General features: G+C 44.7%; 2 protein-coding genes across 4 annotated transcripts in view; one reads left to right on the top strand and one right to left on the bottom strand.

Annotated features, from left to right (window-relative positions):
- RTF2 (replication termination factor 2) overlaps positions 1 to 24235 on the bottom strand; it is a 39883-nt gene that overhangs the window by 14019 nt on the left and 1629 nt on the right. For all 3 annotated transcript variants that reach the window (XM_008699479.2, XM_040638495.1, XM_008699478.2), the window contains exons 2-5: positions 21620 to 21714; positions 20827 to 20920; positions 18914 to 19053; positions 14954 to 15032 (exon numbers count right to left, since the gene is read on the bottom strand). In XM_008699479.2, the coding sequence (XP_008697701.1) occupies positions 14954 to 15032; positions 18914 to 19053; positions 20827 to 20920; positions 21620 to 21714 (408 nt within the window). The remainder of the gene's footprint in view (positions 1 to 14953; positions 15033 to 18913; positions 19054 to 20826; positions 20921 to 21619; positions 21715 to 24235) is intronic.
- On the top strand, positions 1608 to 9634 carry LOC103670952 (beta-1,3-galactosyl-O-glycosyl-glycoprotein beta-1,6-N-acetylglucosaminyltransferase 7). The gene is made up of 3 exons (XM_008699477.2): positions 1608 to 2783; positions 3739 to 3834; positions 6966 to 9634. Exons 1-3 carry the CDS (start codon positions 1814 to 1816, stop codon positions 7187 to 7189), a joined length of 1290 nt encoding a protein of 429 aa, XP_008697699.2. The 5' UTR covers positions 1608 to 1813; the 3' UTR covers positions 7190 to 9634.

Below are 24235 nucleotides of genomic sequence, written 5' to 3'. Positions count from 1 at the left end.
GAAAAGTCGTTACTAACGTAATAGCTGTTTGACCGGACCAGACTTCTTCCTAAATTTCAAAGGTGATGACGTCTTCATGCGTTAATAATTAATTAATCAAAATGCTTTTGGTCACCTTTGCTCCTGCTAAACCTATCCATGCACTTCTGTAGGGCTCCAGAAAGGCAACTCATTATTAAATAATTTTATTACATAAAGATATCTTGTTTTTAATTAGTGAACCCTTCTCTAAAAATAATCATAAACTCAAGTCAACAAGCCAAATTCTGCGATCATAAAACTTCTTTTGATTTGTTGCTTCCTCTACTGGAAAGAGTTGTAACATGACACAGAATAACAGCATAAAATGAACTCTGAATAATGCAGAACAGGACAGCATCTATGTCCAAAATAAATATTTGAGGGTTTTGTTTTGTTTTTTTTAACCTGCCAAGGTAAGGGCAGTAACACATGAAAATATGCTCATCGGGGAAATGCAAAGTAAAACCACAATGAATGATCACCACACACCGATCAGAGTGGTTAAAATAATGAGTCTGAGTACACCAAGTGCTGGTGAGGTTGTAAGGGACTGGAACTCTCCTACGCCGCTGGTGGGAATGTAAAATGGTACGACCTCCTTGGGAAACAGCTGGCAGTTTCACTGTTAGGTATTTACCCCCAGAGAAACAAAAACATAGGCCCTATTAACACCACCCTGGAAACCTGCTCATTTAACATTCCAGAAGTTTTTACACTAAGGGCTGTTTCTGTAAAACTGCCATTGCTTTTAATTTAGAATTGTGTTTAAAGAAGAGCATAGACTTCACTGACTGCCTCTACTGTGCCAAAACAAAGTCTTGGACGCAAACGTCCTGACTGTGAGCTTGCTGAAGTAGTCGTCGCGATTTTCTATTACGTCAGGGAATGTAAGGAGATCTCTAGCATCACCAGTATTGCAAATGGCTATTCAGTGCAATGGGCTGCCTGAGTCCGTCCGGGATGGCTGTGCCCAATTGTGACATCATGTTACGGGTAAATAAGCACTGGAAAATAAACCACAGACCCATGGTATATCTTGTACTTTTGTAAACATGACCTGTGGATAACTTTTCCGTTTTCCCAAAGGCTGATCTATATTTCAATAATTTGAATACATCAGTGTTATCTGAGTCGGTAGAGGTGACCTAACCAACCACCACCATGTTTTGGTGCTAAGGGCTATAACTTTCAATGAAGCTACTGAAATACAAAAACAAAAACAAAGGGCCAAAGACTTGTGCATGAATGCTTATACTGTCTAGTAATCTCCTAAAACCGGAAACTATCTCAATGTCCACAACAGGTGGAAAGATGAACCGTGGCATGCCCACGTGATGGAATCCTGCTAGCAGCAAGAAGGCAGGGACGGTGATAAACACAATGGTGTGGATGGAATCTCAGAATCAGGACCCTAAGTGTAACATGCCAGGCAAAGAGCACACAGTGTAGGCCTCCATTTCTATAAAGTTACAGAACGTGCCAGCAAATCCAGTGATGGACAGAGCATCAGAAATTGCCCAGAGACAGGGTGGAGGGAGGATGGAGTAAAAGGGGCCTGAGGATACTTTCAGGGGGGAGGGGAATGCTTGTCGTGGTGACTGTGCTGATGCTTTCGCGGGCGTGTGCGTAGAGAAAAACGGAGCACGTTACACACCTGAAATACGTGCCCTTTGGTCAAGCTGCAGGTTGGGGGAGGGCTGCCACACCCTAAATTCTCCCTCTTGTTCACCTAGGAAGCTTAAAGGAAAACATTTCAAGCCATGGTGACGCGAAGGCCCTGGGAGCCCAAACCATGAGCCAGCTGCGAGCCACGAAGCCCGGGCTCCTCGTGTGCGTGGCCATCTGCATCTTCGTTCTTCTTTATTTACGGAATCCGACCCCTGAGGAAACAGAGGAGGAGCCCCCCTACCCAGCAGTAGTGGAATGTGGCTTTTACCCCGATGAACTGTGTTCGGCTTTATTTGAAGGGAAAGGGGCCGCCCTCCAAATCGCAAGATTTTGCAAAAACCCTCACAGTTCTCAAATTCTTGCTCATTTACGCACCCCAGGAAACTGCTCTAGGATTTCCCGGGAGCTGCGTTTCATAACCAGACCCTTGTCTGCAGAAGAGGGCAATTTCTCTCTGGCATATATTATAACAATTCATAAGGAGCTGGCGATGTTTGTGCAGCTTCTCAGAGCTATTTATGTGCCTCAAAACGTTTACTGTATTCATGTCGATGAAAAGGCCCCGAAGAAGTATAAGACTGTTGTGCAAACCCTGGTTGACTGTTTTGAAAATATTTTTATTTCATCAAAGAGAGCAAGAGTGGCCTACACGGGCTTTACAAAACTCCAGGCAGATATTCATTGTATGAAAGATCTGGTCCATTCCAAATTTCAATGGAACTATGTCATTAACCTTTGCGGACAGGATTTTCCAATCAAAACCAATAAAGAAATCATACACTACATCAGAAGCAAATGGAATGACAAAAACATCACTCCTGGAGTAATGCAGCCACCAAACACGAAATCCAAGACCAGCGAAAGCCATCCTGAATCCACCCCTGAAGGAAATATCTGCATATCTCCAAATAAAAGATTCAAGGACAAACCGCCCCATAACTTAACAATTTATTTTGGGAGCGCTTACTATGTCCTCACGAGGAAGTTTGTAGAGTTTGTACTGACTGACACCCGCGCAAAAGACATGCTTCGGTGGTCCAAAGACATCCAGAGCCCGGAACGACATTACTGGGTGACTCTGAACCGGCTGAGAGGTAAGAACAATCCAGGATGAGAGTCTGTTCAGATCAGAGGCAACAACAGGAGAAGTTCACTCTTGAGTGAACACTCTCTACTTTACTATGGCTCGGGAAACAGCTCTGCATTTTGCAGGACCTTCCACGTGAGGAGTATGGGAGGGTCTTCGGTTTAGGGGTCTGAAGTTTGCTGATAGTGCGCCATGTTCCCAAACCAGCCCGGCTGCTTTTATTCCCTCTCCGGAAAGAAGTCCTACCAGCATCTGAGCACGAATCTTCAGAAACTTCTTCGTTCAGTCATTACATACTACGGCCTACCTACTAGTGCCAGACATTATGCTAGGGGCTCTTTAACAATAGGAAATATTAAAGGTAGTAATTTTTTGGGTGGCAGATACGATACCTCTGATAGGCTCCCTGAGAGGCAGAGGGAGACCTCATGTCCTTCTTTAAGTGGCCTTCTCTTCTCTTTGCATAAAGCTGACTGGCTCCGGTAGGGGATGTGGCCTCAAGTTCAAACAGCTAAGCTAATGGGTCCAGATGACAGTGCAAACACTGAATCCAGCAGAAACCGGTTAGGATCTTCTTATAATCTCTCCCATCCACTAAAAATCCTATTTTCGAATCCCCTCAGAGGGCTATCACGGGGAAAACACAATCCCAAGAAACCCAGCATCATCAGGCCCAGGGCTCATTGTAGGCATTCCATGAGTTACCGGGGATGTGAAAGGGATGGAAGCGAAACACAGCGCCGGAACACAAGGCCAGTGCGGCGCTCCCCACCCGCCCCCAAAGCGTTAACCCTGCATCAGACCACAGCCCAACACTCGGACTGAGGCTGGACCTTCCCTCCCCCCCTCCTGTCTCCCGGACTCCTGCCCGTGGAGGAAGGGGAAGGGCCGGCACAGAAGAAGTGGGAGCACAGGGCCGAGGAGCTGCCCACGCCGCAATGCCTGTTCTGCTTCCCCCCCAGATGCCCCGGGAGCCACACCAGACGCCGGCTGGGAGGGAAACGTTCGAGCTGTGAAGTGGAGACACGAGGAGGGAAGTGTTCATGATGGATGTAAAGGTAAAAATCGAACCAAACCAAAAGCAAGCCTTCCCATCTGACAAAAACTCTGCAACCGCTGCCGGGGTGATATCGCGAGATGATCGTTAGCAAGGAGGGATGGGATGAGTGAGGTTCCATTCCATGGGGTCAATTTTTTAAAAACTTATTTAATTATAATACCTAGACAGAAAAGTGCACAAATCATAAGTACTTGGGTTGATAAATATTCACAGAGTGAATACAAAACCAGGCTGCAACTTTAAATGCTTTAAGATAAAAATATGCAAGCTAGCTGGTTTCTTCCATCTGCTCCTAGAATTCAAACCCAACATTTATTAAAAAAGGCTCTGTATCTCCCTGGGTCTCTACCAGGACAGACGCGTGAGTAACAGGTGTGCGCTCCAGAGCGGGTTCTTAAGTAGTTCTTGCTGAAGGAAGGTCTTTTTGCTTTTTACTCTCAGGAGACTCTCCCTGGGAGCTATGAATTCTTGTCTGGTGTCCCAGAGGTTTTAGTTACCAGGACATTACAGAAAAGCAAGACCTGGGGTGTGGAGGGCAGTGTCCCCCTTTGCTGGACAGGCGGGGACATCACTGGCTGACTGCAGGTTCTCAGGCACCACAGTCTGGGGGGGAAGTGCCTAGGGAGTGGCAGGACCGGAACTGGGTTCCTGTCACGCTGTTCAGGCCTAACACTCTCTGGGTGGCACCGGCTCTCCCCACCCACCTGAAGTCCAGGGTCGGATGGCTGCCCGAGAGGAGCAGACGGTCTCGGGGAGAAGATGGAGGCCAACGGTCACAGAGCGATGTTTACAAGTCCAATAGGGAGAGTTGCAAATGCTCTGGGAGCCCGCACGGAAAGGAAAACGAGGTGTCCGACCTTTATGGGGCCGCCAACCATGTGGGACAGAGAAGGCAGGAAGAGCAGAGCAGACGTGCATGCAGGCGGCCGGGGGCACAGCATCCTCTGTCCGAGGGAATCTGGCCTGCCCTTTCCGTCCACACGCGGCTTCCCAGCCACGGCGGGAGCTACGGCGCAGATACAACCCCCTCTCCTTATCGTGCATGTGGGTGTGGTCCTCGGGCTTGAGTTACAGGAGACCAGACAGCAACTGGGGTCACCCAGTTTTCAAGCTGTTTAAAAGACTGACCTAAAAGAAACAGGTTGCAGACAAATGAAAAGTGTAAAACCTAACACCAGAGTAATTCAAAGACGAGCAACTCCTACTGCCATGTGCGCAGCCGCCCTCCTGACAGGTACCGGGTCGGAAGGGCTGGAAGAATTTTCTAGTTATTTTTAATATTTTAGCCAGGATTCAATGAAGGAGCTATTCACGCAGTAAGAGGGTGACAGTCAAGCAACAGGCTAAGTTGCAACCTTGACCTTTCTTTAGAAAGCAGGTGCTTGTTGCCATTATGCACTGGGGTTGACAAGACTGGTCAATAAATGTTCGGGTGGGGGTCGGGGGCTCAGATTTGTCCTGAAAACATGATTCACTCACAGTACAAGAAGTCATGAAAGGCTGTTGCTATCAATAATAATGATTTAGAATCCTTTGAGTGACAACCTGAATATTTCAATGTTTGCCAAAAAGTCCAATTACTGTGAATCTTAATAAAGATCATCATTGCCCCAAAGTAAACACTTCAGAAAGTTCTTGCCATGGCTCACTCCAGAGCAAACCGTCTACTAGTAAAGCAGTTCTGGCCCCTGCCTTAGGCCAAGCGCTGGCGGGGAGTGTGGCAGACCCTGCCCCCTTCCAGAGTCCGGCTCTGGGCCTGCAGTCAGTCCTCACAGTGACTCTGTTGTTAACGATCACGTTCACACTTTACAGAGGAGGAACCCCAGGCTCTGAGGAGTGAGGTCACTCCCCATGTCACAGGAAGTGGCACAGGAAGTGGCAGAGCCGGGTCTCAAACCAGGTGCCACTGGCCGGTGCCCCTCCACTGGATGAGCTGACAGAGTGACAGTCACCCTGTTGTTATCAGCAACAAAGAGTTTATTTGTAATCATCAAAACAGCACGAACCTGACTCAGGACTTTCCATTCGCTTGCGTCCCCTTTCGGCTCAAACTCATGTGTGCAAATGACAGAACCATCCAGTTACAATCAAGGGGCAGCTGATTTTCTTTTCACTCTTAAGTTTTTCGGACTGCTTGTCTCATATTCAGACTTCTCAAGGGCTGAAGTGTAATTCTGAGACTCTGACACTGTACCAAGAGTGTCTATCAGAAAGATTTCAATCACGACGACAGTTACCACTTACGGAGCGCTCACCCCGCTCACAGAGCTGCTTGGCCCTTAACCGAATGAAGGCCTGCTCACTAAGGGAACGTTCTTTCCGCCTTTTTCCAGTCTCACAAACAACACTGGATGATTCTGTGCGTGCAGTCCCACCCCTTTCCTATAATATTTCCCTCAGATAGGTTTTCAGAAGTAGGATGACGGGGTTGGTGTGGAGGGAAAAGCAGGGCAGAGCTGGGCAGAGAGCAAGGTCTCCAAAATGGGTAGACCTTTCCCTCACACGCCAACGGAGCGCTCGCTTCTCTGTGAACCGAAGGGGGTAATGGGAGCCACCGCACGGCGTTGGCGGGAGGGTGACAGAGAAGGAAGTGCCGAGCACAGCGGCAGGCACGTGGACGTGCTACTGAGTTCATCTGGAAGGAATGAGCACTAGATTCTAACTATCATTCCAATTAAATTCCTTCCATTTACATCACACGCTCACTCTGCAAGAGTGAGAACGGATGGCAGCGAGGACCTGTTACCACCGCTGCGATTCTTGTGATCTACCCGCAAACACGGAGAACAAAGTTCGTGGAACCTGACACAGAATTGAGAGTGGGCCCGGCAAATGAGTGCTATTACACCTCCCTCGTGTGTTCATGACTAACGAACATTCCACAGCATTCCCTTAAAGCAGCCATTCAACATGCCAGAGACCACTGATAGAACGAAAACATCCCCGTCCCCACTGATTCAAAACCCAACACAGAAGCCCCTGTCAGAGCGATCCGGGAAGTCAGGTCCGGCCTGCGCTCGCGTGAAGCAGGGGCCTTTACAGATGACCTCGGAGAGCTGTCCCTTTTTGTGTGTGACCGTAAACTGACGAGGACACAAAGGCGGCAGGTTTTTGTGCTTCTTTCTACAGGCCGCTACGACCACGAGAGCTGCGTGTATGGACCAGGGGACCTGCCGTGGATTATTCGGTCGCCTTCTTTGTTTGCCAACACATTCGACTCGACAGACCCTCTGGTGGTGACGTGCCTGGAGCGGCGGCACCGGCTGCGGGCGCTGCGACAGGCAGAGGCTCCCGTGGAGCCACACTGGCGTTTCCCACGGGACAGTCACTTCAACGGGAGGCGGAGCCGCTGAGCCGGAAGCTGCGCACTGTCTGCTTTCTTACCAGGGCCGCCTGTTCCCGGACTTGTAAGTAACAAGAGAGCTTTCAGCCAAAAAAGAAAGAATGAGAAGGGATTCCCTGAGACAAGCTAGTCGTCAGATGGATTTAGAAACATGCTGTTGACAAGCCGTTCCTATTAACCACAGGCCACTTTTCTAGCCTTGAGGAAGAGATCATGGGAGGAAAAGTGACTCAAGGTACTGCTGGTGGCCCCCCGACCGGCCAGCTGGACGGCTGACTGCTTCCGTAAACAGGGGCTGCAAGTCAACCCCCCCCACTAGATCCTGACTCAAGTTAGCTAAGAACACATCTGATTTCTAAGATACTATTGTGTATGAGGTTCTAATAAAGAACAAACTCGCACTGGAAATGACTCTGCTTCTCTGCACCCACTCTGTTCCAGCAATCCTAGAAAAACACAGAATGTCTACTTCCTTTGGGTAAAATGAAAACGAACCCAGAGTTGAAACACGCTTTCTTAAAAAGGTTGCCCTACGTTTCCCTAGTCTCGTGGCACTAACAGTACCGTCTGTCCCGATGGCTACGTGCCACGTCTGGGCTGCCCCATACCGATGACCACAACCATGACCACAACCACAACCACAGGGGGCTTCGGGGCATTCGAAAGGTAGACAGTGTGACTGATTAGGTGAATTTTAATCTTTATTTTAAAAAAATTTACTGAACTGAAATTCAAATAGTCACATGTGGCTGGTGGTTACCATACTGAACAGCACTGGCAGGAATGATCTTAATTCTCTCTACTCACAGATTTGGGTCTCTAAACAGTCCATGGCTTTTTCCTCATTCTGTTGAGGACTTTCTCTATATTCTCTTTCTCTAAAATAGTTTGTGGCGTCGTACAAGACTGAGAACGTGCTACTATGAAACGGCACAACACGGAACTACTAAAAATAAAGGAAAAGCAGGAACCACGGGAGAAGACACTAAAAAAATAAACGTATAATTCAAAAGCAGAGTCCAAAGCCTCAGTAAACTGCAGCTTTGCAATGAAATCAAATCAACTCAGTCAATGCAAATAGCCCCTGGAAAGCACAAAGCTTTCCAGAAGGAAAAGAGGCTCTGAAAGCAGGTCCCACAGATCAAATTAAGTAACCACAGAACATTAAAACCACCATTTCAACAAACATTTCTCCCACCTAGACACCTAATTCCAAGGAAAGCACACACTGAAAATGTTAAAACTGTCGGCGAGAACGCCAAGAGCCCCACAACAGCAAAGCTCTGCTTTTCTACACTAATTTTTATAGGCAAACACAGTGCTCACGGATGGCGCCAACTGGCTACGTTCCGAAAATTCAAATTCACCACGATGGTGTCCTCTAAATTTTATAACAACTACTAGCAAGTTAAGGGCAAAACTCATTAAACAAACAAACAAACATATCTTTTCAAGTTACTTGCAACACAAGCCTGCCTTCGTTTTGTTTCAATGCCGACTGTACGTTTCAATGTTCATTCAACAGCCACAGTGCTGTGGAAGGGTCTAATCCGGGCATCTACTTACCGGATGTGCCATGAGGATGAAGCACTTAGATGTCTGACTCATCTCACAGATGAGGAAACTGAGGCACAGGGCAACAGTGGGACTTTCCAGGACCACACGGCTAAGGAGGTGGAGCTGGGATTTGGACCTAAGCAGGCAGTGCGGCTGCAGAGTCCAAGCCTTCACTACACCACCTCACCTCATACAAAGAAACGAACTCAAACACAGAGCCGCCCTCCAAGGGATCAGACGTAACAGAAGAAGCCACCTTAACAAATCATTCCAGTAAAGATAAAATAATGGTGAGTAAGTTAAAGGCATGGTGGAAGGAAGCAGGAGGAGATTCAGGGAAGGACACGCTGGGTTTTAGTGGAGTGCTGGGGGAAACAATGGGAGCAGAGGCTGACAGCCAGGCAGCCACCAAGGCTGGGACAGGCCAGCGAGGCCAACATAAAGCAGCAGTCTTCGCCAGCGTTAGAACCAACGAGAAACTGCTGTTCGCTCTACTCTGAGTCAGACTCTCACTGTGTTCCTTTGTAAGAACACAATTAAATCACATGCAAAAAGAACGTCTGAAATATACCACTACACACTGTCTCTTAAAGGTGACACATGAATCGGGATCTTGAGATAATTTCCCTTTTTGGGAGCAGAACCTTCTCGCTCAATGTAGACACTACTGTTTAATTTTTCTATTAGATCTCTCTAACACGTGAGGAAGTTCAAGCTGCCTATCCTGCATGTTATGCAGTTCCCTGAGGCTTAATACTTCCAAAGACCAGGAAGACGGCAGAAAGCTAAAATTCCCCGAAAGAGGTCAGAGCCTGAAAAAAACTCAGCATTTGCAGACCACTTTTTGTTTTGTTTTGTTTTTGTTTTTTTAAATATATTTTTTAAAGATTTTATTTATTTATTTGACAGAGAGAGAGACAGCCAGCGGGAGAGGTAACACAAGCAGGGGGAGTGGGAGAGGAAGAAGCAGGCTCCCAGTGGAGGAGCCTGATGTGGGGCTCGATCCCAGAACACCAGGATCACGCCCTGAGCCGAAGGCAGACGCCTAACAACTGAGCCACCCAGGCGCCCCTCACAGACCACTTTTGAAGGCACCCCTTTCCCTAACATTTTCTCCCCTTTCCATTCCACCTCCCCACGAAAAGACAGCAAAAAAGTGGTGCCTGGCTGGCTCAGTCAGTGGAACACGCGACGCTCGAGCCTGAGGTGGTGAGAGTTCAAGCCCCACACTGGGCATAGAGATTACTCAAAAAAGAACCAGCATGATTGTAAATTTTTGTTTCACTTCTGACTTTAAAATATCCACACGCCCTCCTCGATGACCACAAACCCTAACTAAATGAAGTCAGTGGCAAGTCAAATGCTACTGGTCACAACTCTAACACCTAACTCAGGGATTCTCAAACTTTATAGCGCATGCAAATCCCCATGGCTGGGGCGGGGGCAGAGGATCTTGTTAAAATGCAGATTTTGATTCCACAGATCTGGACAGGGACCCAGGAGTCTGTGTTTCTTCAAAAGAGAAAAACAAAAAACCTCCCAGGCGATGCCAATATTGCAAGACCGTGGCTCATGCTTTGAGTAACAAGCACACCGTTTATCTGGCAAACTGTAATTACTCCAATGTGTTTCTTTATTACAAGAAGGGAAGAAGACAATTAATTTGGGGAATTATAATTGGGGAATACAATTAATTTTTTGGCTAGTAACGTGTTTATAGTGAAAACAAACAAATGAACAAACCTAGCAACTACATCTCTTTGGACCCTATTTACGGAAATCAAGCGCGTACACCGTGTGTTTCAGAGCACACAACCGGAGCGACCTCAAACCCTTGAGTCTCTTCTAGTGAACTGAAAAACCAAATGTATAGGAAACTACAGAGTGAAAAGTAGAGAAAACGTACACCCTAACTATCCCTGAGGTTCCTGAGTTATTCTTACGACACTGGTTTCTCTAAATTTCAGACATTACTTACAAAACCAAAAGTATTTGTATTAGACTTTGATGCTGGGGCTTCATCTCACTTCCTTGACATTTCCCTGACGCACTGAGTTCCTGGAGCTGCACCTGACTCTTCCTTTTGGCAGAAATGGCTGGTGTTCCCTTCTTCCTGGGCGTCCAGCTCTAGGACCCTTCCCAGGCTTCCTTGCAGGTCGGTGTGGCCACATGACTGAGGGATGGACAACAGAACGGGAGCAGAAGTGATGAGCACTGTCTCCCAGCCTGACCCATAAAAACCTCCTACTCTGTATGCTCCCTGCGCTGTTCCCACCAGTCGGCTGAGTGCAGAACACTCCAAACCCCAGAGCAGGTCTGAGCCATAAGGCAGCAGGAGCCCGAGTCCTTGAGTTTCCCTTGGAAGAAAGCTGCCCGACCAGGAACTTTCACTGCATTAGCCACTGGAACGTAAGGGCTGTGGGTCATACCAGTTAGTCAACCGTGCCTGATACGCTTAGTCTTCCTACACTTTAGAGACTTTAAATTAAAAGCAGGAGTTTGATTCCTGATAGTACATACATTTGTCATTTATTATTTTAAAATGTCATTGTTTGGAATCTGGATCTAAAAGGAAAGTGTCTAAGAATTTACTACAATCCTTCATTTTACATATTAGAATCTGAAGCCCAAAGAAGCGATAGTCTCAAGCCAGCACCGGTGTGTGACCCAAAGCTGACACATACCAGGCTCTAAGGGTTGGTTATGTGGATGAATGACTCCCACTCAAGTGAGCCACTGACTGTCCCATGATCTATGATTTTCTAAATTGTACAGTGTTATACACTGACTGTGTCCCCTACCAAAAATTTGAAGTTCTAGTCCTCAGTATGTCAGAATGTGACCTTCCCGGAAATCAGATCGCTGTAGACATAGGTAACATGCAGTCACTGGGGTGGGCCCTACTCCAATGACTGGTGTCCTTACAAAAAGGGGAAATTTGGACACAGAGAGAGACTCCATAGAGAGAAAACCATATGAAAACACGCAGGAAGAAGATGGCCATCTCACAGCCCTTAGAAGGAACCAAACCTGCCAATACTGCGATTTCGGACTTCACGCCTCAAGAACTGTGAGTAAATTTCTGTGCAGTTACCCACTTTCTGCTGCCTTCTTATGGCAGCCAGTATTAGCAAACTAATACGTGCAGTATTCAGTCTAGCTCTGCAAAGGCCATTTTTTACGTGAATCCTGTAAGTTAAACGTGCTCATTATCTTGCTCTTCTGGCAACAGATTTATTTTTCTGAAAATTCTCTCCCTGAGGTATTCCTGGAGGACAGCCAGCATCCTGTCCTGCCTGCTGGAGGTTTCAACAGCCATGGCAGCTGCCCTCATGAGACAGAAAGAGCTAGTGCTCTTGGTTCTCACCTGCCCTCTGCTCCCCTTGTGCAACCCTGCTGCCCTCAGTTCCCCTTTCCACCTGCTTCCTTCCCTTCCCTTGAAGTGCTCAAGGTGCTGACATTTCAAAGTTCACTAGCGTCCAGTGAAACTTCTCAAGTACCAAAAAAAGGTTTCAGACTTCCCTTGCAATGCTGTATTTCCATGACCTAAAATCAACTTCTCTGTAGAGCTCTGGGCAGACAGTCCTGTTTTGCTGCAAGCTTGTTAACATGGTCACTAATGGATATGCGAGGTCAGCCTATGCAAAGGGCAGTTTCATGCCATCTGAGGGGTGGTCAACATCATGGGCAGAAGAAAATGCAAGTCTGGCTGCTCTGGATCAGTCAGTCCCCACGCCTGGCTGCCTGCTGGAATCATTCTGAGAACTCTTAAAAGCAGGATTCCGTGTGGCTCTACCCCAACTGTGAAGATTCAGACTTAGGGGGTCTGAGACGGGGAATGGGAACTTATGTTACTGTGGAGAGCCTACCGTGCAGCCTGGTTTGGGAACCACTGATTTAGGGTATTTGGCTTCTCTGATAAATTTCAGCTTTATTTCCCACCTTCTCATATTTCTTTTCTTTCAAGCAGACTTCCAGAATGTATTTGCAAATGTGTCTAACACATAAACAATACCTTCCATATTATGTGGGAAAACACACACACACACACACACACACACACACACACCCCTGAACACAATGTATACAGGGTTCCCCTCCTGCCCGAAGGAGCCCCAGGCCAGCCACGAGCCGGCTCCTACGGTGCTCCTCCCACAGGAGCCCTGAGCAAACCTGCTGCCAAATTCCTCCTCCTGTTCGGCCCCAACATTTGGGCATCCTGCATGGCCCACGCATTTACGCTCCCACAGGCGTCAACGGCTCCTCGGTGCACACCCACCTGGACCTGCTCCTTGGGCTGGCCCTCGAAGTTTCCACCATCCAGTCCGACTCACTTCCCAGGCCTCTCTCCCTGCTCGCACACCCCGCCCTGCCCACGTGAGGACGACACCTCACATTGCAGTTCCGTCTCAGCAGGCCGCCTGGGCCACTTTCTCCTTCTGGTGCGGCAAGTGCTCCTCTCCCTCCTCCTCTTCTCAACAGCCTTCTCCTCTTCCACCACCCTCACCCACATCCTACCGCCACCACTTGTGGCATGTCCCAGAGCCTCAGGCATCCCTGCTGACCTACCATCAGTGTCTTGATGTATTTCTGTAAACATGCCCATTGCTTCTAATTTTACTTAAATTTACTTTAAACGTTCACTTTATACTCCTGCCATAAATATCAAAGCAGCACCCCTTGCCACTACAGCAGCCTCTCCCCCTCTGGGACATCACCCTGTGTTTCCTTCCCAGCATTAGCACCTCTCCAACTGGACTGTGGGTTCCATGAAGCAGGGGCTGTATCAATCTTATCCCCCAGGCTGTCCCACCGTACCATGCTTAAGACACCCTCACAGGTGTTCCGTGAAAGTTGCTGAATGAAAGAACAGCTCACAACAGGGAGAAGCAGGATGAGGGGCCCAATGAAATCCAAGCAGAGTCAATATGGGAGAAAACACAATCAGGACCTGTTGGCATCCATGACATCAAACCAAATGGTAGCTTTTCCGTGGCCAACAGAACACCAGAGACAAATGTCTGGGTCTGCGCTAGCGCCACCGTGAAAGCAAGGCCATCAGCATTTCCGTCCTGTGAGCTGCACAAGTGAGCGCCTACAAGTGTTTGCCCCCCTGTGTGAGCACTGACCAAGGACCTGCGACATGCTCTGCAGGTGAGAGGCGGACAAGCCTTGCTCCTTGCTCTCCAACACTCACGGTGGAGCACAGACGATTGTGAGCGCAACGAAAATACTCTGGATGACACTATGATGCTGGATACCTGTCATTATACATTTGTCCAAACCCACAGAACGTACACCACCAAGGGAACCTTAAGAGATCTGGGGTGATGGTGTATCGATGTAGGTTCATCAGTTGTAACAAATGTACCCCCCCACCCCCAGTGGGGACATTGATAATGGGAGAGGCTGTCGGGGGGTGGGGGGCACAGAAGGAATAGAGGAAATCCCTTACTTTCCTCTTAATTTTGTTATGAAAGCTACTCAAAAATAAATAAATTCTTACAGAAAAAAAAAAAAAAAAAAAGGAAAAAACACAATTGGCCCAGTCCAGTGGGGAAACCATGACGTAACTACCAATTACATTCTGATGAGATCAGTGGGATAACAAGGTGCCCAGGGAATGGGGAAGGAGGCTTAGCAGCAAGGGTTCACAGAGGAAGCAATCGCTCTAGAGCTAAGGTTCAGGGGGGCATGACCTCCCCTCCCCGGGCTGGCAGGTCAGGGGAGAGAGAACAAAGGCACAGGAGGTGGTCAGGGAGCGGCCAGAGCTCGGCCTGAGCTGGCCAGATAGGCAGGGGCACCACAAAAGGCAGTCTGAGTCTGCATCTAGCAAGGCTGAGCCATGGAAGGTTGTAAGCAGAGAAACAACTAATCAGATCTGTGTTTCAGAAAGAATTGAAGGGGGGCGCCTGGGTGGCACAGCGGTTAAGCGTCTGCCTTCGGCTCAGGGCGTGATCCCGGCGTTCTGGGATCGAGCCCCACGTCAGGCTCCTCTGCTATGAGCCTGCTTCTTCCTCTCCCACTCCCCCTGCTTGTGTTCCCTCTCTCGCTGGCTGTCTCTATCTCTGTCGAATAAATAAATAAAATCTTTAAAAAAAAAAAAAAAAAAGAAAGAATTGAAGGATGTTGAAATGACACATGGAGGGAGGGACCCTAAACCATCTGATTTCGTCAGCTACCAAGACGGAACAAATGATGGATGTCAACAACTCACTGTGTGACAAACTTCTGCTTTTATCTCTTTCAAGGCTCGTTCAGAAAACACACAACCACAGCATCGCAGGAAGCAAAACCTGGAGAAATAATCCAAAATGGAGGATGACTTAAATAATAATTTAAAAATGGTCACCCAGATTATTAGTTAACATATGTTCAGGTCATACAAAGGCCAAGAACTACAAAGAGAAAAATGGTCACATTTGATTCCATTAAGGAAAAAGAAATTCTTTTGTCCCATATATATTTATTTATGTACTACCTTATAGATAGATAGATAGATAGATAGATATGCCAGAAATATAGGCCATAGTCCCATTCCTGGTCCCTTTTAATAATCCTTTAGAATAAAGTCTCTCCTACAAAAAAAGTAAATACGTTAAAAAAAAAAACCCTACAAACATACAAAGTCAAAAGATAGAACAGGACCTCTGGGAGATTATTTTATATATATATATATGAGATTCACGGTTTATATATATTCAAAAAGGTCTCCAAAAGCAAAAATAAACGATGTATTAGAAAAATAGGCAAAAGCATGAACATGAAGGAGAAATATAAATGGCCAAAACATATAAAAGATGCTTAACCTCCACTATTAATTAAAGAAATTCACTGCAGAACAACGATGTGGCATGCTTTACGTATCCGGCTGCAGTGAGCGAGACTGACGTCATCCAGCTGAAAACAGAGGACAGAGGCGCATCTGTTGGTGATGGGCACAGCACGGTGCGTCTTAGAAGGAAAATTTGTCAGTATCGAGGAAAGAACCACTTTTCAGAGCATCTACAGGAACACGCTCACGAGTGTGCAAATGCATAAATATGTGTTTATGAAGTTGTGTAGGACAGTGCAGCTTGTAACAAGGAAAAAGAGGAAGGCACCTAGATGTTCATCAACAGAGCAATGGTTACATAAATTATGAACACTCACACAGCTATTAAAAGGAGTAGAGTAAATCTGTATGCAAGGCCATGAAAACATGCTCACATTAGACAGAGAAGTAGGAAAAAAAAGAGGTTAGAAGATATGTATAATATGTTTCCACGACTGGAAAGATACACATTTATTTCTATTTCTACTGGCAGAGCAGGGACGTGCAGAGCGTGTATGGCGGTGCTGAGCTGGTCTGTGGGGGGGTGTGAGACTCCAAACAACTAAGAATGTTGCTACTGGAGGCTGGGACTGGGGGAAAGGGGCAAAAATCACATGCACATTCTACTTTACTCCAATTCCTTAGGGATTATAGTGGATACAGACTGCCTTAACAAAACGCAATTAATAACACTGCACTACATTCATTTACTGTTTTAGGACCCCCCCCCAAAATTCTATTTTATGGATGCTTACTAATTAATAGTTTAGAAAATTATTTTTTTAAGATTTATTTATTTATTTGACAGAGAGAGAGAGAGAGAGAGAGAAAGAAGCAGAGGGAGAGGGAGAAGCAGACTCCCCGCTCAGCATGGAGCCTGAAGCGGGGCTCAATCCCAGGACGCTGGAATCATGACCTGAGCCGAAGGCAGCCGCTTAATGACTGAGCCACCCAGGTGCCCCAGAAAATTATTTTTCTTTAAACAAAGGCTCGATGTTTTCATTACACTAGTCATTTATTTCTATTTCTCTCTGTATTTAAATCTTTATTATATAAGCTTTATTTTATTTTATTTTATTTTATTTTTAAAGATTTTATTTATTTATTTGACAGAGATAGAGACAGCCAGCGAGAGAGGGAATACAAGCAGGGGGAGTGGGAGAGGAAGAAGCAGGCTCATAGAGGAAGAGCCTGACGTGGGGCTCGATCCCAGATCGCCGGGATCACGCCCTGAGCCGAAGGCAGACGCTTAACCGCTGTGCCACCCAGGCGCCCCCTTATTATATAAGCTTTAATAAATGTATGAAGTCACCCCAAATTCATTTCCTGTGTGCAGGCCCAATATAGCAGGAGGGCAAAGCCAAAACAGGCAAAGCTCAATTAACTGGGAAGACAGGAGAGAGATTAACCAGCGAAAAAGGGGAAAAACTAGGGAAGCCACAATGGGAGCAACAGGCTACAGATAACCCCTGCTCAAGACCCCAGAGTTGAGTCTGTTTCTGCCAAGTTCCTCTTTTGGGGTGAACCATGGTTTTCTTAAAAAGAAGTGGGAAGCCAGACACAAAAGGTCATATACTGAATGATTCTATGTATAGAAAATCTCCCGGGGCGCCTGGGTGGCGCAGTCGTTGAGCGGCTGCCTTCGGCTCAGGGCGTGATCCCGGTGTTATGGGATCGAGCCCCACATCAGGCTCCTCTGCTATGAGCCTGCTTCTTCCTCTCCCACTCCCCCTGCTTGTGTTCCCTCTCTCGCTGGCTGTCTCTATCGGTTCAAAAAATAAAATTAAATTAAATTAAAAAAAAAAAAAAAAAGAAAAGAGAATCTCCCAAATAGGCAAATCCATGAAGACAGAGCAGACTGGTGGTGGCCAGGGGCTGGGGCTGGGGGAATGGGGAGGGACTGCTCTGTGACTATGAAGTTTTCCTTTGGCGTGAGGGAAATGGAGGAAAATGGAAGCAGATGGAGGCTGGTGGCTGCAGAGCACTGTGGCTGTACCAAACACCCCTGAAACATGCACCTTAAAATGGTCACCACTATGTTACAACTTAAACCTTGAAATAATGTGTGTGTACACCACATACAGAAATACACACCAAAGTGGGATGAGGTGAGGTCCATGAGTCTGCTTCCCCTGAACTTCGGTTTTTTAATTAATTACTTTTTCTTTCTTTCAGCTTTATTTAGGTACAACTGACAAACACCCATTGTCTATCTTTAGGGCGCACAACTTGATGATTTGAAATATGTACACACTGAAATAATCAGCACTATCAAGCCAATTAACATATCCGCCACCTCACAGAGTTACCACTAAATGATAAACTCCGAGAGGCTTCACTGATTGAAGTCCTACTATATGAAGAATATAATCTTTAAAAGCTCCTTGGGCCTAAAATTTGACTTCTCTCCAAATCCACAAAGCCACAGGTAACGCCACTTCAGGGCATGGTGGTCACGCTCTCTGGCACAGTTTGCCACGCGTAGCGCACACACGTCCGTTAAACGGATGTGTACAAATGTGCCAGAATGCTCCAGATCCAATGTGGTTGTTTATAGTTCAGTTTTTATTTACTTGAGATTCTCCCCCCACTTCACCCCCGCCCCTGTTTCTTGAATGAAAAGAGTAAAAAAAATACTACCTTTCAACAAGTAATATGTTAGATGGAAGATTCCAGATGGCAGGTGGGACTACCAGTTATTAAAGATATTTCTAAATGGTGGGAAAACAGTTGAAAGCTTTGGCTTACTGAGACATTCTACAAAAAGACACCTACTAACCCATTCAACATTCATATCTTTTAAGGCAGAAATATACAGGTCACTTATGTTTGCTATAGAACTCTTGACCTTAGAATTTCTGGTGCTCTAGTCGGAGGATTTGTTCGCTACAAATTCAAAGCAAGTTATCATTATCAGCTAGGTCTTTAGCTGACTGATTGACAACACATTACGTGACAGTTTTCCACTGTATGGTTTTCAGCAATTATAAGGAAATGGGAGTTGTCTGATGTGCAACATTTGTCCTTTGCTTTCCTCCCATAAGAAAAGACCAAATAATCCAACTCAAGTCTTGTAAGTCACAGGAGAAATTTTTAAAATCCCTCTTTACTTTAGGTGCTCCTACTCTCAAGAACAGAAAGCACAGACACCAAAGTTGAGTGGACTTGCTGGGACACCACATTATAAACAGCTGTTAGGGAATGAACATGGTCTTATGCCAGCACCACCACTTCTAAGGCACTACCCAAAGCAAAGGACACCTTAAAGAAGAATGTGTGATTATAAAGGTACAGCACAAATGCTAAGAACACCAATATTACCCAACCAGACTCCACACCATCTGCCCCACATCTGTTACTGACCTGTGCCGGCCATTCATCTCCAAGCCCACAACGGGGCAGATGAAACGTGCCCGCTGGAGGTCATCGTGTTTGTCACCTTTTGTGTTTCCTTTGTCCCCTTCCCAGGCGGGATTATCAGAAAGCCTTAGTTCTGTCACATTCTGTGAAAAACCATCCACAGTTAAGAATTCATCTGATAAATGGATCATGCTTAGCCTCAATAACCACCTAAATCGACCGAGAAATTGTTATTCCAGTCCTTTCCCATCCAGACCTCTTCTTCCTAGCTCCTTTCCTTTGGCTGTCAACTGTGACATGGATAAAAAAATTAAACCATAAATTATGATGGAAAACAAGGGTTTTAAAATTCACTGGCAAATGAATTAATTTCTATTTTACAAATATTTTCATATTTAAGGAAAATTACCTTTGGCCATGAGAAATAACCCCGCTAAGAGAAAGCTTTGTATTAGTTTCATCCAAAAAGGAACATTTTCTTTCCCTGTGAATGAATCCTCACGGAGGCTGTTCCATATTCCTGGCGGCCCATGTTTATTTAATAATTGAACAGATAGTAAAATCTATGAGGCCACAGTCTAATGAGTCCAAAGCAGAATATTAGAGCCAGAGAATACTATCATATTCCAAGATCTGGCCATTCAGGTTTTCAAAAGCTTGCCTTCACAAGGAGTGATAGAATGGCTCCACTTTAGCATTTGAGCATTTCTTGACATTTAACAGTTCCACCCTGATTTCAGCACTCCGGAGAGCAACTGAGTGCCTCCAAAGGAAAGCCACCAGGCCTACAGTCAATACAGTTAGCTTCCTGGTTGATAGCTGCCATGTGTCTCACCAAGTTCTCTGCTCAAGAGTATTTGTGGGCTACTAATTGACAGTAGTGACTATCTTGCATATTTGCATTGTTTTATTTGAATTCTTCTGCCTTTACAGTACTGATTTCTTGGAAGTCTTTTCTTTTCCATTAAAATTAGAAGTTCAATCACATACCTTGAATATTATTTTAAATGTAGAACTGTATAAATTAATTTCAATGATAATCACATTCTTGATATAAGATAATTATGCTACCATGGGTTTTTTAAGAATGAATTCTCCTCCCCAGATAAAAGTGACAAAAATCGGCATGGTATTTCTAAAGCACTACTTTACCTACATTTCAGAATTACTAATTTGCCTGAAATTAACATATCTTGTATCCTGTAATCCCTCCAAGAATTCAAACAAAAGGCCTAATATCATTAAAAAATTTCCAAAGAAAGAAAAGGAAAACCCAAAGCCTTATATGGGGAACCAGGGAATCTGGTTCTGGATTAGGTGCCTCATTAGCTGTGTGGCCTCAAAAAGTCATGGACAGTGAGTATTCTCACCTGTGAGAGAAGGTGTCTGACAAGGCTGATGGTCCTCAAATTCTCTACCACTTTCCTGATTTTTCTCCCATCGACCAGATTTGCAAGATTTTGTCCTCTCGACCAACTTCCTTTACTAAAAAACTCGTTTTTCCGTTTTCACAAAAGAATTTTAACTGCCAATCAGAATGTCTAATCAGCAGGAGATACCACACTGATTTCACAGCGATCTACCTATAAAATTCTCCAAGGGTCTTCCAAATCAAAAATTCAAGTAACTGAGTTTTAACTACAAAAATGATGTCTCCAAACATTTATACATCACATTAAGAGTTTTCAAAGTTCTTTTCCACATATTAAATTATAACAGATTTATAAGGCAGGAAGGACAGGTATGGGAACTTCTGGCTTGAGCTTTAAGTGACCTGCCCCAAATCATATTCTCATTAAGTAGCTGGGTGGGACTGGAATTCCAAATTTCTGAGTTCAGTCTATAAGGTACATGAATTCTATAAAATAAAGTTAACCACTGAGACCCCTGGAGAACTTCAGAATCATCAGTCTTACCTTAATGCTTTTAATGTGAGATGCTGCCTTCCCAAGAGCCTTTTCAGAAGATTTGTCCAATAGAAACTCAATGACGGCATCTTTGTTATAAAGTCTGCAACAATAAGGATAGTCAGAACATTCTGGCAACAATCAACCTCCACACAAAGGAGTAAATTCAGTACAATCCAAAGTCATTTACATCTGATAACAGAAATGCCCTGCATTATTAAAAAGTAAATTAAATCCTATCTCAACTATTTCCAGAGTATACAAAGAAAGAAACTAGTTTAAATCAAGGGCTGCAAACTGGTGGTCTGAGGGCTGAATGTGATCTGAACAGGACCTTAAAAATTGGGAAATTTAACATAAAAGTACACATTTTCAACTTTTCCTGGGAAAAACAATCAGAAGTTCTGGAATCACTAGGCCTACATTCTTGAACTGCAACAACTGGCTGGAAATGAGTAGCAGCAACCCTTTTAGACAGGACACAAACTCTCCAGTTTCCTCAAGTTCCCACCATTCCCTAATATCCCACAGAGTTCCTTCATGCATTTGTTTATAACTGACCTCCTACTGGCCCCTGAATTTTCAGATCATAGATTAAATAAACCAAAATGAAGAGAAAAATGCAGAAGTATGTTTAGAGACAGCAAATGATAACCTAGGCTTCACAAATTTGTTTGAGATAATTCACATTTCATGAATCAAGAACTGCATTTACACATTAAAATTCTTTTTTTTTCACATTAAAATTCTTTTAAAAATTAATTAATAAAAACTCATCTCAATTAAGTAAAAGGAACCATACCTGCCAAGTTCGCAGGCAACTATTGGTCGCCTTAGTATTTCTTGACTTATAGTACAGTAGTTCCATTGGGCCACTAATTCAGCATCTTTGTCAACCTACGAAAAGAAAAAAAAATCCTTTCAATTAACTTTCATCCCTGAAAGACATATGGTCCACAGGTCTACATATAAAGGCTTATTTAGTTATACAACATGTAATGATTTTTGTCTTTTAAATCAAAGACAGTGACACATGAAGTTGGGACTTAAAAAGTCCAAAACTAATACCATGTCAAATCAAGTTCCCGCTAAACGGGACACCTGAAACAAAACAGTTCCCATCTAGTCATTAAATTGCTTATGCAAGCTGCATATAAGAATTAGTATTTGTGGGGCGCCTGGGTGGCACAGCGGTTAAGCGTCTGCCTTCGGCTCAGGGCGTGATCCTGGCGTTATGGGATCGAGCCCCACATCAGGCTCCTCCGCTATGAGCCTGCTTCTTCCTCTCCCACTCCCCCTGCTTGTGTTCCCTCTCTAGCTGGCTGTCTCTATCCTGTCGAATAAATAAATAAAATCTTAAAAAAAAAAAAGAATTAGTATTTGTATCTATTTTTTAAAGTTTATTTTTTTAGTAATCTCTACACTCAACGTGGGGATTGAATTCAAAACCCTGAGATCAAGAGTCACATGCTCTTCCAACTGAGCCAGCCAGGTGCCCCTAGCATTTGTACCTTAATAGTAAGTAAGAGAAGCCATACAGAAAAAAATGAGCAATACAGGTTAATTTCTATCAATGGGAATGGCTCCAAAGTTTTAGCTGAATTTAAAGACTAAGAATTTAGAAAATAGATTTTTTTTTTAAGTCCAACACAAAGATTATATAATTCTTTATAAAAATCACCAATTTAACACTGTTCATTAGGGGGCATATCAAATCCTTACCCACACTCTGAAAATCCAAACACAAGACCTTCTATTGCCCTCAAATGACATTTCACCTATATAATATTCCACATCCCACTCTTTTCCCCTCCTAAAATGCCAAACCTGAATAATACAGTAGGATGGCACAAGTGGGAGAAAATGGGAAGAGAAAAAAAATAAGGAAAAATTTCCTTAAATTTACTTTTTGCAGTAACAACTGCTTAAGTGTTCACTGTGTGCGCCAAGTGCTGTGTTAAGCAGTTTCTGTGACTTAATCTTTCAGCCCTCATAAAAACCCTATAACTTAGTATTTTTACTTTGTTACTGAGGAGATGGAGGTACCAAGAGGTTATATGTCCAAGGTCTCACAGCAAGTAGATGGAGGAGCTAAGATAAGAACCCAAGCAGGCTGGCTCCAGCAACCATGTTTTATTTTGTTTTGTTTTAGATTTTATTTATTTATTTGAGATAGAAGGGGGGAGGGGCATAAGGGGGGAGAATCACAAGCAGACTCTGAGTTGAGTGCGGATGCCAAGGCAGGGCTCGATCCCCCGACCCTGAGATCATGACCTATGCTGAAACCAAGAGTCAGACACTTAACCGACTGTACCACCCAGGCGCCCCAGAGACCATGCTTTTAATCACTACTTTCCAACGCTTTTCTATTATTTCAAATAGAACAAAATAAAAACAAAACCCAAACTACAACAACTGTTATTCTATCCATACCCCAGACCCAAGAGCCACACTTTGGCCGCTTAAATAACTTTTATCAAAATTCACAGTGTAGCTGAGCCCCAAGAAAAACCTGCCACTAGTGAAGTCGATTTACTACATCCTTAGCAAAGTCAAAAAAAGCCATGTTCAGCAAGTCCAGGATCTCCCTTCTGGATCCCTCACCTGCTTTACCCATAGCCCTTTGCTGATTCAAAAAATAATTGGGAGAGCTGGGGACAGGGAGAAAAGTGATAAACTGATCCTTATCCAGGTTACTAAACCCAAAAAACTTCTGAAACTTTTTTTTTTTTTTTTTAACCAGGGTCTCTCTTCTTTTCAGGGCAAGGTCTTAAATTACAGCAATGATTTTGCCAGCCCAAACACACCATATGAGTGATCAAAACTATTAAATTATTATATATCTATTTGAAATGTAAGCAATGCAAAGGCTGAACTCTGTCCACTGCTGTGTCCGCAGGCCCTGGAATGACGTCTATGATAAGCATTTAATAAAGTATTTGCTAAATAAATAAGGATAACAAAAATCCATCCTGCCTGAGTACTCTGGTTGTCTGGGATCACCCTTTCTTCTTTTCTATCCCCTTCTGACACCTTGAAAAGCTTTTCATTAAGCTACTCCTCTTCAGCCCTGGCCACAAGTTAACGAAACTAGCCGAATACTTTTTTGGCAAAAGTTCTCCTGAATGTTAACTATCTAGCATTTGTCTATGCGTCTGTAGGTGTGACGAGAGGGCACACTCCATCCTCTTGAGAGTTCTTTCATTCTTGCAGCAACACATTTACCAGATGTCTACTGTGTGGTAGACAAAAGTAAGACACAAAGTCTCTGTTCATGTCCGAGAAAGACAGACAGTAAACAAACGAAAACAGTGATAAGCACTATAAAGAAAAGTAAAGCAGCAAAGAGGATAGAGAACGGTGGAAGTGAGATGTATTTTGGCAACAGTGGACGGAAATGACATCTTGAGGAAAGAAC

This window comes from Ursus maritimus, unplaced genomic scaffold (genome assembly GCF_017311325.1).
Source record: "Ursus maritimus isolate PB19 unplaced genomic scaffold, ASM1731132v1 scaffold_22, whole genome shotgun sequence".
Taxonomy (NCBI): domain Eukaryota; kingdom Metazoa; phylum Chordata; class Mammalia; order Carnivora; family Ursidae; genus Ursus; species Ursus maritimus.
Note: the sequence above shows the minus strand (reverse complement) of the source record. Positions and strands in the feature narration are given on the sequence as shown.

What these genes read in the sequence shown, in the direction of transcription:
- LOC103670952 (XM_008699477.2), top strand. Translation starts at nt 1,814, where the DNA reads ATGAGCCAGCTGCGAGCCACGAAGCCCGGGCTCCTCGTGTGCGTGGCC. An exon ending in GACTCTGAACCGGCTGAGAG is followed by an intron (nt 2,784 to 3,738) that starts GTAAGAACAATC and finishes CTTCCCCCCCAG; the next exon opens with ATGCCCCGGGAGCCACACCA. An exon ending in TGTTCATGATGGATGTAAAG is followed by an intron (nt 3,835 to 6,965) that starts GTAAAAATCGAA and finishes TTCTTTCTACAG; the next exon opens with GCCGCTACGACCACGAGAGC.